Consider the following 15535-nt stretch of genomic DNA (forward strand, 5'->3'; position numbering starts at 1 on the left):
TGAGCTGAACTCAAAGATCTAAGACTTTTTCTACGTACACTAAAGGCCTATTTCTCTCAAATATTGTTCACTAATGTGTCTAAATCTGTGTTAGTGAGCACTTCGAGACCACTGAGAGGTTGAGTGTTTAGGGAGCGTGCAATCGGCATGCTGACTGCGGGAATGTCCACCAGAGCTGTTGTCCTTGAATTGAATGTTAATTTTTCTACCATAAGCTGTCTCCAAAGGCGTTTCAGAGAAGGTGGCAGTACATCCAACCGGTCTCACAACCGCAGACCACGTGACTACACCAGCCCAGGACTTCCACATCTAGCATCTTCACCTCCAAGATCGTCTGAGAGCCACCCAGAGAGCTGCAGCAACAATCTTTTTGCATTACCAAAGAATTTCTGCACAAACTGTCAGAAACCGTTTCAGGAAAGCTCATCTGCATGCTAGTCGTTCTCATCAGGGTCTCCACCTGACTGCAGTTCGTCGTCGTAACTGACTTGAGTGGGCAAATGCTCACATTCAATGGAGTCTGGCACTTTGGAGAGGTGTTCTCTTCACGGATGAATCCCGGTTTTCACTGTACAGGGCAGATGGTAGACAGCGTGTATGGTGTCGTATGGATGAGCGGTTTGCTGATGTCAGCGTTGTGAATGGAGTGGCCCATGGTTGCGGTGGGGTTATGGTAAGGGCAGGTGTATGTAATGGACAACAAACACAGGTGCATTTTATTGATGGCAGTTTGAATGCACAGAGATACCGTGACTAGATCCTGAGGTCCATTGTTGTGCCATTCATCCATGACCATCACCTCATGTTGCAGCATGATAATGCACAGCCCCATGTTGAAGGATCTGTACTCAATTCCTGGAAGCTGAAAACATCCCAGTTCTTGCATGGCCAGCATACTCACTGGACATGTTACCTTATTGAGCATGTTTGGGATGCTCTGGATCGACGTATACGACGGCGTGTTCCTGTTCCTGTTAATGTCCAGCAACTTGGCACATCGAAGAGGAGTGGACCAACATGCCACAGGCCACAATCAACAACCTGATCAACTCTATGTGAAGGAGGTGGAAGGATTATCTCGGCAAATGAGAAGTACTCATTTACACAGATTTAGAAGTATTTGTGAACAATATTTGAGAGAAATAGTCCTTTTGTGTACGTAGAAAAAGTCTGAGATCTTTGAGTTCAGCTCATGAAAAATGGGAGCAAAAACAAAAGTGTTGCTTTTATATTTTTGTTCAGTGTGTATGCAAGTGTCAGGTAGATGTGACAGATAGTTTGGCTGCATGTGTATTCATAACTCAGACTAAGAAAGACAGATCAAACGGCTAGATACCGGGCTGCAGACTTCATGACAGCAGCCAAGAAGGCTCTTTCAGATGAGAACAGTAGATTTGATCATTTGGATCAGTTGTTTCAAAGTTTAGGAATAAATCAAGCAGCTTTTCAACATGTACTGTTGAAAGAGAGGTCAATGAGGTTTGAGTGAACCAGTATAGTAAGCCACTGCTGAAATGCTGGGATGGAAATATTCAGTGTGTAGTTGATGCGTATGCATGTGTAGTTTACATTATTACCTATATTTCAAAGGAGGAAAGGGTTGTTGTTTGGGAACCCTCAAAGAGAAGTATCTAAAGAGAAGAAGCTTAGAGGCTTTGAAGAATTTAGGCAGTGTGTATTTACAAAACAGAGATGTTTGTGGGCAGGAGGCTTTTTATAGGTTAGTACCCAGCATGCACCTGAAGGAATATTCAAGGAAAGTTGTGTTCGTCCCGACAGGGGACAATGTGGTTAAAATGAGTTTGTCTTCAAATGTGTTGAAATGAAAGGCTTTATCATATGGTCTTACAACAGAAGACATGTGGATGACTAGCTTAAGGCTGATTTATACTTCTGCGTCTCCCCTACGCAGCAGGGGCTGATGCGAACATGAGCACCACCTACTTCTACGTTGATGTGTCCGTGTCGCGCAGCAATTCTCCACTGAAACACTTGAGGGCAGTGTGGTCTCTCTGATTGTCGGTCGCATCCTTCCGGCCCCGCTACGATCTCTGTTTACTTTTCCACAGAGATTCAGAGCGTGTTATGTTAATCTACAGCTGATACATGTTGCTGTTTATCATACAGACATGATTACATGAAGAATAGAGAGGAGGAGATGAAATACACGGCCGATGTGCGGCCGATGAGCCGGGCTCCTTGAAGTTGCTGTAAATGTGGGAAATACAAGCCGTCGAGCTGACCAATCCTGCGGTCCGTATCGATTCTACAGGTAGTTACATTTTGAAGGAGGTGCACATCAGCTACATCTGTAGGCCTCTGTGTAGGTACGAGAGCTATGCGGACCCCCGGTGTAGGCTACGCTGTTGATTCAATGCAGAAGTCTAAATCAGCCTTTAGTTGATAGTTACAAGAGCAGGTCAAATGATAGTGAGATTAGTGATATGTGTATGAGATCTTATGCCTCAGAATATCGTGTAAGGCAAGGCAAGGCAGCTTTATTTGTACAGCGCATTTCATACATGAGGGCAACTCAATGTGCTTTACATTAAAACATTCAAAGCATTGGAGACATTCAGACAGGCATAAAAGAACACAATTAAAATTACAAATATAATTAAACAGAAAATAAAATAAAAATATATTAAAAATTACATTAAAATTTTAATTTAAAGTGAGTTAAAATGAGCTAAGATAGGAAGGCAGAGGTAAATAAAAAAGTCTTAGTCTTTGATTTAAAAGAGGTGAGAGTTGGAGCAGACCTACAGCTTTCAGGGAGTGTGTTCCAGATATGTGGTGCATAATGACTAAACGCTGCTTCACCATGTTTCCTTCTGACTCTTGGGACTGAAAGCAGACCAGTACCTGAGGACCTCAGAGGTCCAGGTGGTTCATAAAGTAGCAGCAGATCAGCAATGTATTTTGGGCCTAAACCATTCAGTGCTTTATAAACCATCAGCAGGATTTTAAAGTCTATTCTCTGACAGACAGGAAGCCAGTGTAGAGATCTAAGAACTGGAGTGATGTGGTCTACTTTTTTGGTCCTTGTTAGGACTCGAGCAGCAGCATTCTGTATGAGCTGCAGCTGTCTGATAGACTTTTTAGGGAGTCCTGTAAAGACCCCGTTACAGTAGTCTAGTCTGCTAAAGATAAATGCATGTGTAACAATCGACTCGACTTTTGTTCTCGTCGTAGTTACACACTAAGGGGATTCATGAGGAAACCGGTAAACCTGGTCGGTACAGAAAAGAAATAAAGCACTTGTAACCGTATCAAGTTTTAAATTGGACCGTTTATGGACCCTAAATCAACGTAAAATTATTCCAAAACGAAATCCACATTCAACAAAACAATATTGCACTCTTTTGTGTCTTTTTCAGTCTTTTTAAGTTCGTTCGGGCGCTCCGGTCCGCCGATGCGTCCGTCCTCCGTCACCGAGAAGTTAATCCGATAAAAACAAATAAGAAGCCATCCAAAAGAAAAACGATCGATCCCCCCCCTGGTATACCAGTACAAAAGAAAAACAGTCCGATCTCACCCGCAGCCGGCGCAATATTTCCTTCCAATATCCAAAGACGAGCCTGGGAGTCTGATGTCTCCGTGCGGGAAACGAGGGGAAAAAATCCGCATAATCCACAAGAGTCGCGTTAAGGGATTTCCTGGGAACAAACTTTAACCACAGTTTTCACCTTACAACTCAACGTAAAACAGCAGTAGCTGCAGACAGCTCTGGCGCTACAAACTTTTTCTCATTTTTTCGCGGCTCTCCTCCGTTTCCTCCTCTTCCTGGACCTCACATCCTCCTTAAATAACCTCGTCTAATTCTCACGGTATACTGGATTGATACAGGTAATGACAATAATGCCTTAGATGCCTCCTCAGCTCATACCTCTCCTTTACAGTGGAAATACAACATATCATACACATCATTCACATATCTTTCAATTTATATTGTGTCTGACATATCTGCCATATTTTTTGTGGTCGGTTTAACACTTCTTGCTATGTGGCCCTGTCACAGATCCCCCCCCCCCCTGCCGGAGGTAGCGGAGGCTGAACCCCAAAATAGGGCTTCAGGTTCACCACATTAACTGTGTCTGACCTCTTACTGTGGTCGTTCCACTGTACACGGTAGTTGATGGGGCCTAACGTTCTCATCACCGTAGCTGGCCCTGACCACTTAGGCGCAAGCTTGGATGAGAAACTGTCTGACGCTTTTGAGAGAGGGTGAGTACGGACCCAGACCTGGTCTCCCGGCAGGAATTGTGCACCTCTCCTCCGGGCATTATAATACCTGGCTTGTCGGGTCTGACACACCCCCACTTTCTTTTTGACTTGCTCAGCCATTTGTTGTTGCCTCTCTAATAGTTTGTAGGGAGATTGCTGAGGTGTAGGCGGTGAACTAATCATCCGTTCTAGTGGACCTTTAAGGATTCTCCCTAATGCCAGTTCTGCCGGCGTTCTACCAGTGGTTTCATGTTGTGCCGCATTGATGGCAAAGCGGAATTCCCTGATCCACTGATCCCAATCCTTGTGCTGGTCGCCTACATAGGAAGCAATCATAGTCTTAATGGTTCGATTGGAGCGCTCTGTTAGATTGGCTTGAGGGTGATAACTCGTAGTGAAACTCTGCCTCACTCCCCAGATTTTACACAGGTTAGCCATCTCATGGCCAGTGAACTGAGGACCCCGATCCGATACTAACTTCCGAGGGACACCAAAGCGAGTAAAGATCTCATCCTTCAGAATGAGTTTTTCTGCATCCTGCTGAGACATAAGTCCTTTAATCCTTGATATATTCTTAAGGTGATAGTAGGCAGACTTTGTGATGGTCTTAATGTGGCTGCTGAAATTAAGGTCTGAGTCTAAGACTACACCAAGGTTTCTGTCTTGGCTTGAACATTTCATCGTTGCAGATTGGAGCTGAGCAGTAACCTTTAACCTTTCTTCCTCCAAAAACAATCATTTCAGTTTTTTCTTTGTTTACCTGAAGAAAGTTCTGTCTCGTCCAGTCATTGATTTGTTCAATGCATTTACTCAGTGTTTGTATGGGACTATAATCCCCTGGTGATATGGTGATGTAAATATGTGCGTCATCTGCAGAGCTATGGTATTTTATTTGGTTGTTTCTTATTATCTGACCTAAGGGGAGCATGTAGATGTTGAATAGCAGAGGCCCCAGAATGGATCCCTGAGGTACTCCACATACGATTTTCATCCGCTCAGATGTGTATTTACCTATAGACACAAAATAGTCCCGGTCATTTAAATAGGACTTAAGCCAATTTAGTACTGCACCAGAGAGTCCCACCCAGTTTTCAAGTCTGTCCAGTAGTATCTTGTGGTCAACTGTGTCAAAAGCAGCACTAAGATCAAGTGATACCAAAACTGAAATTTTGCCACTGTCTGTGTTTAAAGCTGCTGTGGGGAACTTTAGTTTTGTATCGATTCTGTCGCCCCCTTGTGAACAAAGTGATACCTCTTATCTCTTGTCCTATACATGCAAAAGTAGTGTTTTCAACAAAAATCTCATCCTGATGTCTTTTAACAGTCAAAATTATCAGGCAATGTGATTATGTTCCATGAAAACAGTCAAATAAAGGCTGTTTCTGAAGTGAGATGTCCATCAGCTGGTCTGACACCTACCCCCTCAGAGCAGTTTTAGGCATTAAAAATGACAACAGAGAAGGTGTCAGTGTTGTTACTGATTGTCTTGTTTGCTATTGAAGGTCATAAAGAGGCATCAGTATCATTTTCAGTCTGTTTCTCAGCCAGTTCAAAACTCCTCACAGGGCCTTTAAATGAATTTCATTGAGGACCTTGACTAAGGCGGTCTCTGTGCTGTGATGTGATCAGAATCCTGATTGGAAGACATCAAAACAGTCATTTATCATTAGATAATTGTTCAATTGTTGAAAAACAGCTTTTTCAGTAATTTGACTTAAAAAAGGGAGGTTTGATATCGGCCTATAGTTGTTCATTTCTGATGTATCTAAATTGTTCTTCTTCAGGAGGGGTTTAATTACTGCTGTTTTCATGGCCTGGGGGAAGACACCTGAAAGAAGAGACATGTTGACAATTTGAAGCAGATCTGAGGTCATGCAGTCTGAAACCTTTTTGAAAAATGGTGATGGTAGAATATCAAGGCAGCAGGATGAGGATTTCAAATGTTGTATTATATCTTGTAGGTTTTTGTAATTTATTGGATTAAATTGTGTCATAGTGATTGAGTTGTTTTTTGGTGGACACAGAGATAACACATTCCCAGTACCTCGTACAGTAGTGCTGACTGCTTGTCTGATTTTCTGAATTTTGGCAGTGAAGAAGGATACAAATTCATTGCAGGCCTTGGTAGATAAGTGTTCAGAGGCCACTGGCACAGGGGGGTTTGTTAGCCTGTCGACTGTAGCAAACAGGGCGCATGCATTATCTCTTTTTGGTGATAATGTCTGAGAAGAAGGTCTGCCTTGACTTTTTCAGTTGTAGATTAAACATGTGAAGTCTTTCTTTATAAATGTCATCATGAACCTGAAGCTTTGTTTTACACCACCTGCGCTCAGCTTTTTGACATTTCTTTATTTCATGTTTGACCTGCATGGTATTCCTCCAAGGCGATTTTTTCTTATTGGAGACCACTTTTAATTTAGTTGGTGCAATGGAATCAATAATATTTGTAATTTTTAAAGTGAAATCTTCTACAAGTTCATTTGCAGAGAGCCTAGAGAGAGGGGGGTTATGGTCATGCTAACAGAGCTAACACCGGACATGAACGCCACATTTGAAGGATTTCACCTGCTGTGGGCGGACAGGATACAGGAGAGCAAGACTGAACTAACTGGTGAAGAAGGCCAGCTCAGTCCTGGACCCTGTGGAGGTGGTGGCTGACAGGAGGATTATGACCAAGCTGTCGTCTCTGATGAACATTTCTTTTCTTTATATATTCTTGTTGAAAATCTTGTACTGTACACCTTCTTGTTTGCTGCTGTAACTCCATGAATTTCCCCGTTGTGGGATGAATAAAGGAGTATCTTATCTTGTCTTATATAATACAGACAAGAAGGAAAAAGGCAGAGACAAACACTGAGAACATTAATTTCTGTTAATGTGTTTTGCATGTTGTGCATTGCATTTCAAATGTAGTCCAAAAAATAAGTCCAAGGTCCATTTTTGGTATTTTTGGTACTCACTATAGGCGACTGGTTTACTCCAGAAACATACATACCGCTCGGAGACGCTCGGAAGGCCTCAGATGGAGAGATTGTGAATAATGAACATGTTTAATATTTGAGACTAGAAATCCTGTAGTGTGTGGGATGCTCCCAGAGGAGACGAGCACACACAGTGTGTAATGTCACGTGTACCGGAGTAAAAGCCAATTAAGACACAAGCTGACTCAGCTGACTGACGGAAGAGGAAGTAAAAACAAACAAACACATGGCGCCGGCGAAAACTCATCACTGTAATGAATACAGCTCACCGCTGTAATGCATACAACTCACCGCTGTAATGAATACAGCTCACCGCTGTAATGAATACAACTCACCGCTGTAATGAATACAGCTCACCGCTGTAATGAATACAGCTCACCGCTGTAATGAATACAGCTCACCGCTGTAATGCATACAGCCCACATTCCTGCCGTCTCCATGACTTTTTCCATCATCCTTTTTCTTTTATGTGTTTTTTCAGAAAGTAAGAGGCCGAAAACGATCATCATTGCCTCTTCCTGTTTGTCCGCCATGTTTGTTTACACCAATGTCACGTTTTACTACACGAGATTTGGAATATTGAGCGTGAAGAACCTGATACTCTGCTGAAGAATGGGTTAGTGATCTTATAGTGTGTGGTGTGCTCCATAGTGCGAGAGAGATCTTGTGCGATCTGTCTTTTGTTGTCATCAAGTGTGTGCTCTCTAAATGTGTGAAGGTTTGAAGGATCCTGTAATGTGTGCCAGCCTTTAGTCGTGGTGATGATGGCTATGACTGAGAAGGATGATGATTCTCTACCTGAGCACCACGGCCATATTTTAAACCCACGTTTGAGGTTTTGAAATAAAGAATGATTGTTTGTATTGTTGTAAATCTCTGATCTGTTTACCACACAAACTTCATCACAGCCTCCAAAACATCAGCATCTAACCTGAGAAAGCATGTGGAGGTCTGGAGCTAACACACTGCTTTGATTCCAGAGGAACATTGTAAACTTGTCTGTGCTTGTAGTAACTTAGTTTAGATTTCATGGTAGACTTTGTAGATATGAAATCATGTTTTCTAGAGAAACAGAATGGAGCAGAATGTTCACCCATGCATTCTTGACTGACCTCATGCTTTGTGAAAATATGTTTAGAGATATTTTAAAAAGTACTTTGAATACTTCAGTATTTTTAAAAACAAGTACTCCAGGACTTTAACTCAAGTCAGAATCTGACTGAACAACTTTCACTTGTATTGGAGGAATGTTTGACCAGGAGGATCTATACTCTGACTTCAGTACTCTGTACTTTGTCCACCACTGTGTTTATATGAGCTTCATGTGGCAGGAACTTGATTTTGAGTATTACATTACATCTTTGTAAAAATGTCTCTTCTGACAGAGCTTGAAATGTTTTATTCATGCTGAGATTATTTCAAACTGGATTTGATTGAACCCTTTTTAATATTTTTAGGACTTCTTTGAGATATGGATGAGGGCATGTTGGTATATTAATGTTTCTTTTCTGATCATGAATGTATATCAGTTCAGTTCAGATTGCCTTATTGGCATTAACAGTTCAGTTATTGCCAGAGTTTAACAGTACACAGTTTGTCTACATACAGTATGACACAGTGAAAATGTATATCTTTACTTCATGTGTCTTCATGATTTTTTTTATATTACAGACATTTTGTTATTGTTTGAATTTGAAAGTTAAATAAAGTTGGATGAGATCAAAGGACATTCCGCTCAGTCTCCAGGGTGCACTTCGGAACTCGGCTTTGTTGACTCACAATCGGTTCAGAGATGATGTCATGGTCAAAGGCAGAATCTATATATACAACCCCCAGCTCAAACTTAGTACACCTGTGACTACTCTCCAGAGCACACGTGAACTTCACCTGAAGCTTCAGTGGTTTATGAACCTCAGAGCATCATTCAGAACGTCTGTATTACCAAACTACCTGTCACACCTTATCCTGCACGGATCGTTGGTCTGACCAATAGGCAAAAGAGACGTTGGTACACCTGTGAGCACCTACTGACAAGATGGACCGGTAAGTCCCACATCTAACCTAAAACAACTTCAAATATGAGGTCTGGATGAAATGTTCAGGAGTGCACAGTTAGAGTCTGCTTCTTAAGAGGCATGGGAGTTAGCTCCTAAACACATGAAGAAAAAAGCTTATCATTGATTGGCTAAATGAAAACATCATATTAGCAACAATACTTTGGTTAGTTTAATGTTACAGTGTACAAGTTAAGATCAGTCAGCACTCTAGCTGGGCACGCCCCTGCCTGTCTGCTCCAGTTTGTACTTTAAGTTGATACCTTACTGCATGTAACTTTAAATATGACTTAAAATGAATGTGTTCTTTTCACTGATCTTTAAAATGCTCATCATTACTCTATCTAACGTTGAGTTCTTGTTTTCTTTCTTTTCTGCAGACAGCAAAGTCTTCAAGAGGCAGCCAGTACCACCTCCTCACAGAGCAATCACACCTTCTTTCTAGCTGAGGAGGTGCCGCTGCCAGAAAGTCCTACACCAGGAGCCCTGACGCTCAGTCCACTGCCAGACAAGGTCCCTTTGTCTCTTAATCTGCCTCCTCTACCGACTGAGGAGCAGTGCATACATTTGCACAACGCAGGCTTTCTCTCCCTGGATGAAGAAGTGGCTTTTTTCATGTCCCAGGAAATCAACATCAGGGCTTCAAAGGTACCACTTCCTCCAAGTCCTGATGAGCTGGACATCAATAGTTCCAATGAGGAGGTGTACCCAGACTTGAAAAGCATCAGGTTCCCTTATCTGGATGATGAAGATGATGAGTCTTTGGATAATGAAGTGGCGGCTTTGTTCTCCCAGCCTCAAAGGAAAATGCCCTGGGAGTTTTCACTGCCTCCAAGTACAACAACGACAGATAAAGACCCTCAAGCAGGAGACATAACTCAGAGTGAGAGCCGGGGGATGAGTATGTTTCGGGCTATTAAAGAAAAACACGCTCTGATGCCCCCTCATCTGCTGGCCAGTACCACCTCTTCACAGAGCAAGTACTACCACATCACCTTCTTTCTTGCTGAGGAGGTGCCGCTGCCAGAAAGTCCTAAACCAGAAGCCCTGACGCTGAGTCCACTCCCAGACGAGGTCCCTTGTCCTCCGAATCTGCCTCCTCTACCGACTGAGGAACAGTGCATACATTTGCACAACGAAGGCTTTCTCTCCCTGGATGAAGAAGTGGCTTTTTTCATGGCCCAGGAAATCAACATCAGGGCTTCAAAGGTACCACTTCCTCCAAGTCCTGATGAGCTGGACATCACTAGTTCCAATGAGGAGGTGTACCCAGACTTGAGAAACACCGGGTTCCCTTCTCTGGATGATGAAGATGATGAGTCTGTGCCTTGTTTGTTTCCTGGTCTTGAAGAAGAACCTGATCTGATGCCCCTTCATCTGCTGGCAGATATTGTGCCTAACTACCCTGACCTGAGACACATAGGATTTCCTCATTTGGATGAAGATAACGATCCATCTCTGGATGATGAAGTGGCAGCTTTGTTCTCCCAGCCTCACGGGAAAATGACTTTAGAGGTCCTACTGCCTCCAAGTCCTGAAACTGTCCAACCAGAGCTTCAAGATATTCCAAAGAGCAAGAACGTTGGGTCCTCTTGCAAGCCCATGCATCTGCTGTCAGATATGTATCTGCCTTCAGCTCCTCATCCTGTAAATGCACCCCTGGACCCTAAGACCAATGAGAAGAGGTATCCAGATCTGGAAAGCATCAGATTCTCTACTCTGGATGACCATACCTCTATGAAGATTCCAGTTTTTCCAGAAGTTCTCCCTCAAAGAGCGATTCACTCTCTGGATAGAGACACTGTACCAAAGCTTCAGTGGCTGATGCCTCAGGAGAACCAACAACCTCCGAGCGCTCCACTGGTTCAGGTTGTGCCTACCAAAGGACACAGTCATAAGAACAAGTGGACTAATTCAAAGAGAAGAACACTTAGAAGGGGGTTCTAACCAGGACGCCACCAGAAACTCTGCATTAAAAACTAAAAAAATAATAAATAAACAAACAAACAAACAAACAGCTGTAAATGTTGAAATGTGATTTGTGTATAGCTGCTGAAAATGAGAGCAAAAATATCATGCAATATCAGCAATGCATCATATATCCCTCTTTGCTGATGATGTCCTTTTGTTTTTCTCTGATATAAAGAATTCACTTCCACATATCTTGAGTATGTTGGAACAGTTTAGCTTTGTCTCTAGTTACCAAATAAATTGGACCAGGTCCTCTCTTCTACCTTTAAATCTAACAAGTAAAGAAGAATGTGATCATTTTAATATCCCTGTAAAAAAACTGATCACTTATGTTGACATTTTGTTCTCTTATGCATTGTCATGATCACAACTGGGACTGTATGAATTGCACTGACAGAATATTGCACAATGTATACCTGTGAAATCAGTCAGAAATTAATATAAAGTTAAGAAATAAATGATAAAAAAATAAGAGCAAAAAAAAAATGTGAAAAAGAAAATTAGCAAACATTGGAAACTGTGACATCTGAAAAACTGTCAAAGAAGTGGATAATTTTTAAATATATATATATTTTTTTAAGTATAATTTCTTATCCATTTACATTTCTTTAATTTGTCTTTACAAAATGGTCAGGTACCTGAGGTCTGGAACGCAGCTTATGTAACTCCAGTTTTAAAGGATGGAGATCCCTTAAGCCCAAATAACTACAGACCCATATCCAAACTCTCAGTGCTAGCTAAGGTACTGGAAGGACTGGTAGGTAACCAGTTAAAATAATTATTATCTAGAAGTTGCATTTTTAATGACCTGCAGTCTGGGTTCAGAAAAAGACAGTACAGTCACCTCCACAATGAAGGTCCTAAAATGCCATTGACTCTAAAGAACACTGTGTTGCTCTTTTCTTAGAACTATCTGAGGCCTTTGACATAGTGGATCACTGGATTCTTTACAGAGGTTAACTGATATCAGGTTCTCACTGAAAATTGTTCAGTGGTTTGAAAGCTTCCTGAGCAGTAGGAGGCAATGTGTCAGGGTTGGTGGCTTATCATCTACCTTTATGAATAAAACAATGGCATCCTGCAAGGGTGCATATTGGGTCCTATTTTATTTGTTATCAATATCAATAACTTATGTAAAAATGTAATAGATGCAAAGTTTCTTTTTTAAGCGGATGACACCATTTTATACATTTCAGTGTCGTCCCTATCAAGTGCAATTAACAACCATAAACTAAGGTTTTAAATGCCAACACGACCAAGGTGATGTACTTCTCAAAGTCTAAGAGGACAGTGACATAGAGATGGGATGTATGGCTCTTTGAAGGGAACCAGGTCTTGGGGAGACGTTTTGCAACAATACCATTTTCGAAATATTTATTGTATACAATCTACATTAACAATCTAAATGGATCGGCCAGCGGTGTCTTGGTACATGTGCGATTCATTTTCAGTCCAGACACCGAGGGGTTAACATCTCTGCCCTGACCGCTGCTACGAGGGACTGCTGCGTGACTAGGACTGAGCCGTCTGTGAGTGCTTTGGGACGGGGGAGGGGGGCCACTGCAGCACCCGCTGCTCATTTAGAACGTACATGCTTTCATTTCAGAGTCTCCAAAAGTCTCCAATAACACCAGAGAAAGTCGCCAGATTTGTCGCTAGTCACTTTTATGAAAAAGAGTCGCTAGAGGGGTCTGAAAAGTTGCTAAAAATAGTGACAAAGTTGCTAAGTTGGCAACACTGTACACTTGCAAAAGCACTTATTTTATGCGCAGAGTAAGAACATTTCTATGCATTTATTATTGAATGAGGTCCATTGAGAGCAGGCTGTTTGAGGCGGTTGAGAGGCGGAGGATATGGCTGAGGCTGGGTAAGAAGTGGTGAGGTGCTGAGGCTCGGTGGAGGGAGGCACTAAAGACAAAAAAAGCAAAAATGTTAAGGACAGGACAAAGCAACAGGTAACACAAAATTGGACAGCAAAAATCAATGTATAAGGAGCCGACTATACCACTAGAGCATTAATCCCCAACCTGTGGGCTGCAGACCCCTGGTGGGCCGTGAAGGTATTGCAAGTGGGCCGTCAAATCATTTCCGAAAAAAAGTCTGATTTTTGTGGGGGGAGGGATATAATTATTAAAAATAAACATATACAGAATAATGTTTTAAATGTTAAAACTCAGTTACGTCTAAGATAAGATAAGATAGTCCTTTACTGGTCCCACATCGGGGAAATTCAAGTGTCACAGTAACAAGGTAGACAGTGCAAAAAAAAAAATATATATATATAAATCAAACAAGAGCCTATAAAATATCAATTATTAAAAAGTTATTAGCAATTTAAAAAAAAAAGTGAAATAAAAATCTTTAAATATTATTTTCATTATTTTGTTTTGTTTTTTATTTATTTATTATTATTAGACATGTGACTAACAAATGAGAGATAGGAACTTTTGTTGTTATCGGCCGGACCTCTTTGCAGCAGGACCGTATTGCACTTGACTTGTTTACGTTGGATGCTGATTGCTGAAACTGGAGTATAAAGATGGATAGCTGGCGAGCACCAAGGAGAATTAAAAGGAAAGAGAGACAAGAGACTGATGGTGAATGGACAGGTGATCTCCCCGCCATCAAACAAAAAAGAAGAGGTTGGAGAAAGTACAGTGCTGAGTACTTAGCGCTGGGATGTTTTTGGACAGGCACAGAAGCTCAACCGTTGCCGCTGTGCATCGTGTGCTCTGAGATATTGTCAAACGAAGCCTTGAAGCCATGGAAACTGCGCCGTCACCTCGAGACAAAACATGGACAGTATGGGACCAAGCCACTGGATTTTTTTGAGAACAAGCTCAGGGAATATCAAAGGAAAAAGAAGGTAATCGAGTGTATGGGCAGCGAGAATATGAATGCTGTGGAAGCAACCTTTCAGGTCTCCCAGCTCATAGCCAAGGCCATCGGCGAGAATTGAATTCTTCCTGCAGCAAAACAGATCGTTGTGGTGATGTTGGGAGAGAAGGCAGTGCAGCCTATCAACCTCGTCTCATTGTCAGATAATACAGTCAAACGAAGAATTGATGACACGGCAGATAATCTGTTGGAACAGCTGATCCAAAGCATAAAAGAGAGACGCTTTTACACACTCCAACTGGATGAATCGACCGACATCTCAAGTCTGTCAAACATGCTTGCCTATCTGCGATACGAAAAAATGGCGAGATAAAAGAGGAGTTTTTATTTTGTAAACCTCTGTCCACCCTTTCAACTGCTGAGGCCATTTTTGACATTTTGAACACTTTTATTGATTGACTGGTCCAAATGTGTTGGAGTGAGCACTGACGGAGCCTGTGCTATGCTGGGGCAGCACAGCAGAGCTGTCAGGTGTGTGAAAGAGGTGGCTCTGCCAGCAGCATCTGTCCACTGCAGCATACACTGTGAAGCACTCGCTACAAAGAAAATGCCCCCGGATCTGAAGACTGTTTGAGATGAGGCGGATGTGCAATGAAACTCAATAGAAAACCCGTTCACCAGCCACAGTGCCGAGGCCCTCGCCGCCCTGAGCGCAAAAGAGCAAGATGGTCTCCTGGATCTCGGTTCTGACACCGCGCTGAAGCTGGTCTTCTCACAGAAGCACCTGACAAACTTTTGGCTTCATGTTGCTTCAGAGTATCCTGATCTGGCCAACAGAGCTGTGCAATTCCTGATGCCTTTCCCGACGATGTACCTCTGTGAGACTGGATTTTCTGCACTCGTGGCATTGAAGACTAAGTACAGAAACAAGACATGCGGCGGCATCTTGACCAATCACGTGTCTACATTGAGAAGAACGGGGAGGGGAGGGGTTACAGACACACACAGCACAGTGAGCACACCAACAGGAGGGAGACGAGAGGGAGAACATGTGCGACAGAAACACGCTGGAAAGGTGAAAAAACAAGTGACTGCAGGAAACGCAGTAAACTGTGGACGCATTTCAACGGCAGAGACTGTTTAAAGGCAGAGTGTAGACTGTGCAAGGTGAAAATGTCATCAATCAGGCTCCACAAAAAAACTGCAAAGGCACATTAGTAGTGTCTGTGAAGGTTCTCAGTCATCCAGGTCATGGACATTAGAACTGTTTATCCATCAGTGCAATTGGAAGAATAGAGACAATCAAGGGAACCTGCTGTTAACGAAGTTGTTTAAAAGTTTATAAATAATATACAGACATCAGAGATTGGACCTTTTTGTCTAATTGAGATCAGTGTTGTTTTTGTACTTTATAATTAGATTTTTGTAACACTGTGCTCCGTGTTGATTATATAAATAAAGCCT

General features: G+C 42.2%; 1 protein-coding gene across 1 annotated transcript; it reads left to right on the plus strand.

Moving 5' to 3' along the window:
• Positions 1–8978: 8978 nt before the first annotated feature.
• Positions 8979–11279, plus strand: LOC117824134 (histone-lysine N-methyltransferase 2D-like). The gene is made up of 2 exons (XM_034699529.1): positions 8979–9251; positions 9643–11279. The coding sequence occupies exons 1-2, from the start codon at positions 9244–9246 to the stop codon at positions 11207–11209; spliced, it is 1575 nt and encodes a 524-aa protein (XP_034555420.1). The 5' UTR covers positions 8979–9243; the 3' UTR covers positions 11210–11279.
• Positions 11280–15535: the final 4256 nt, after the last annotated feature.

The sequence above is a fragment of the Notolabrus celidotus genome, chromosome 13 (assembly GCF_009762535.1).
Source record: "Notolabrus celidotus isolate fNotCel1 chromosome 13, fNotCel1.pri, whole genome shotgun sequence".
Classification (NCBI taxonomy): Eukaryota; Metazoa; Chordata; class Actinopteri; order Labriformes; family Labridae; genus Notolabrus; species Notolabrus celidotus.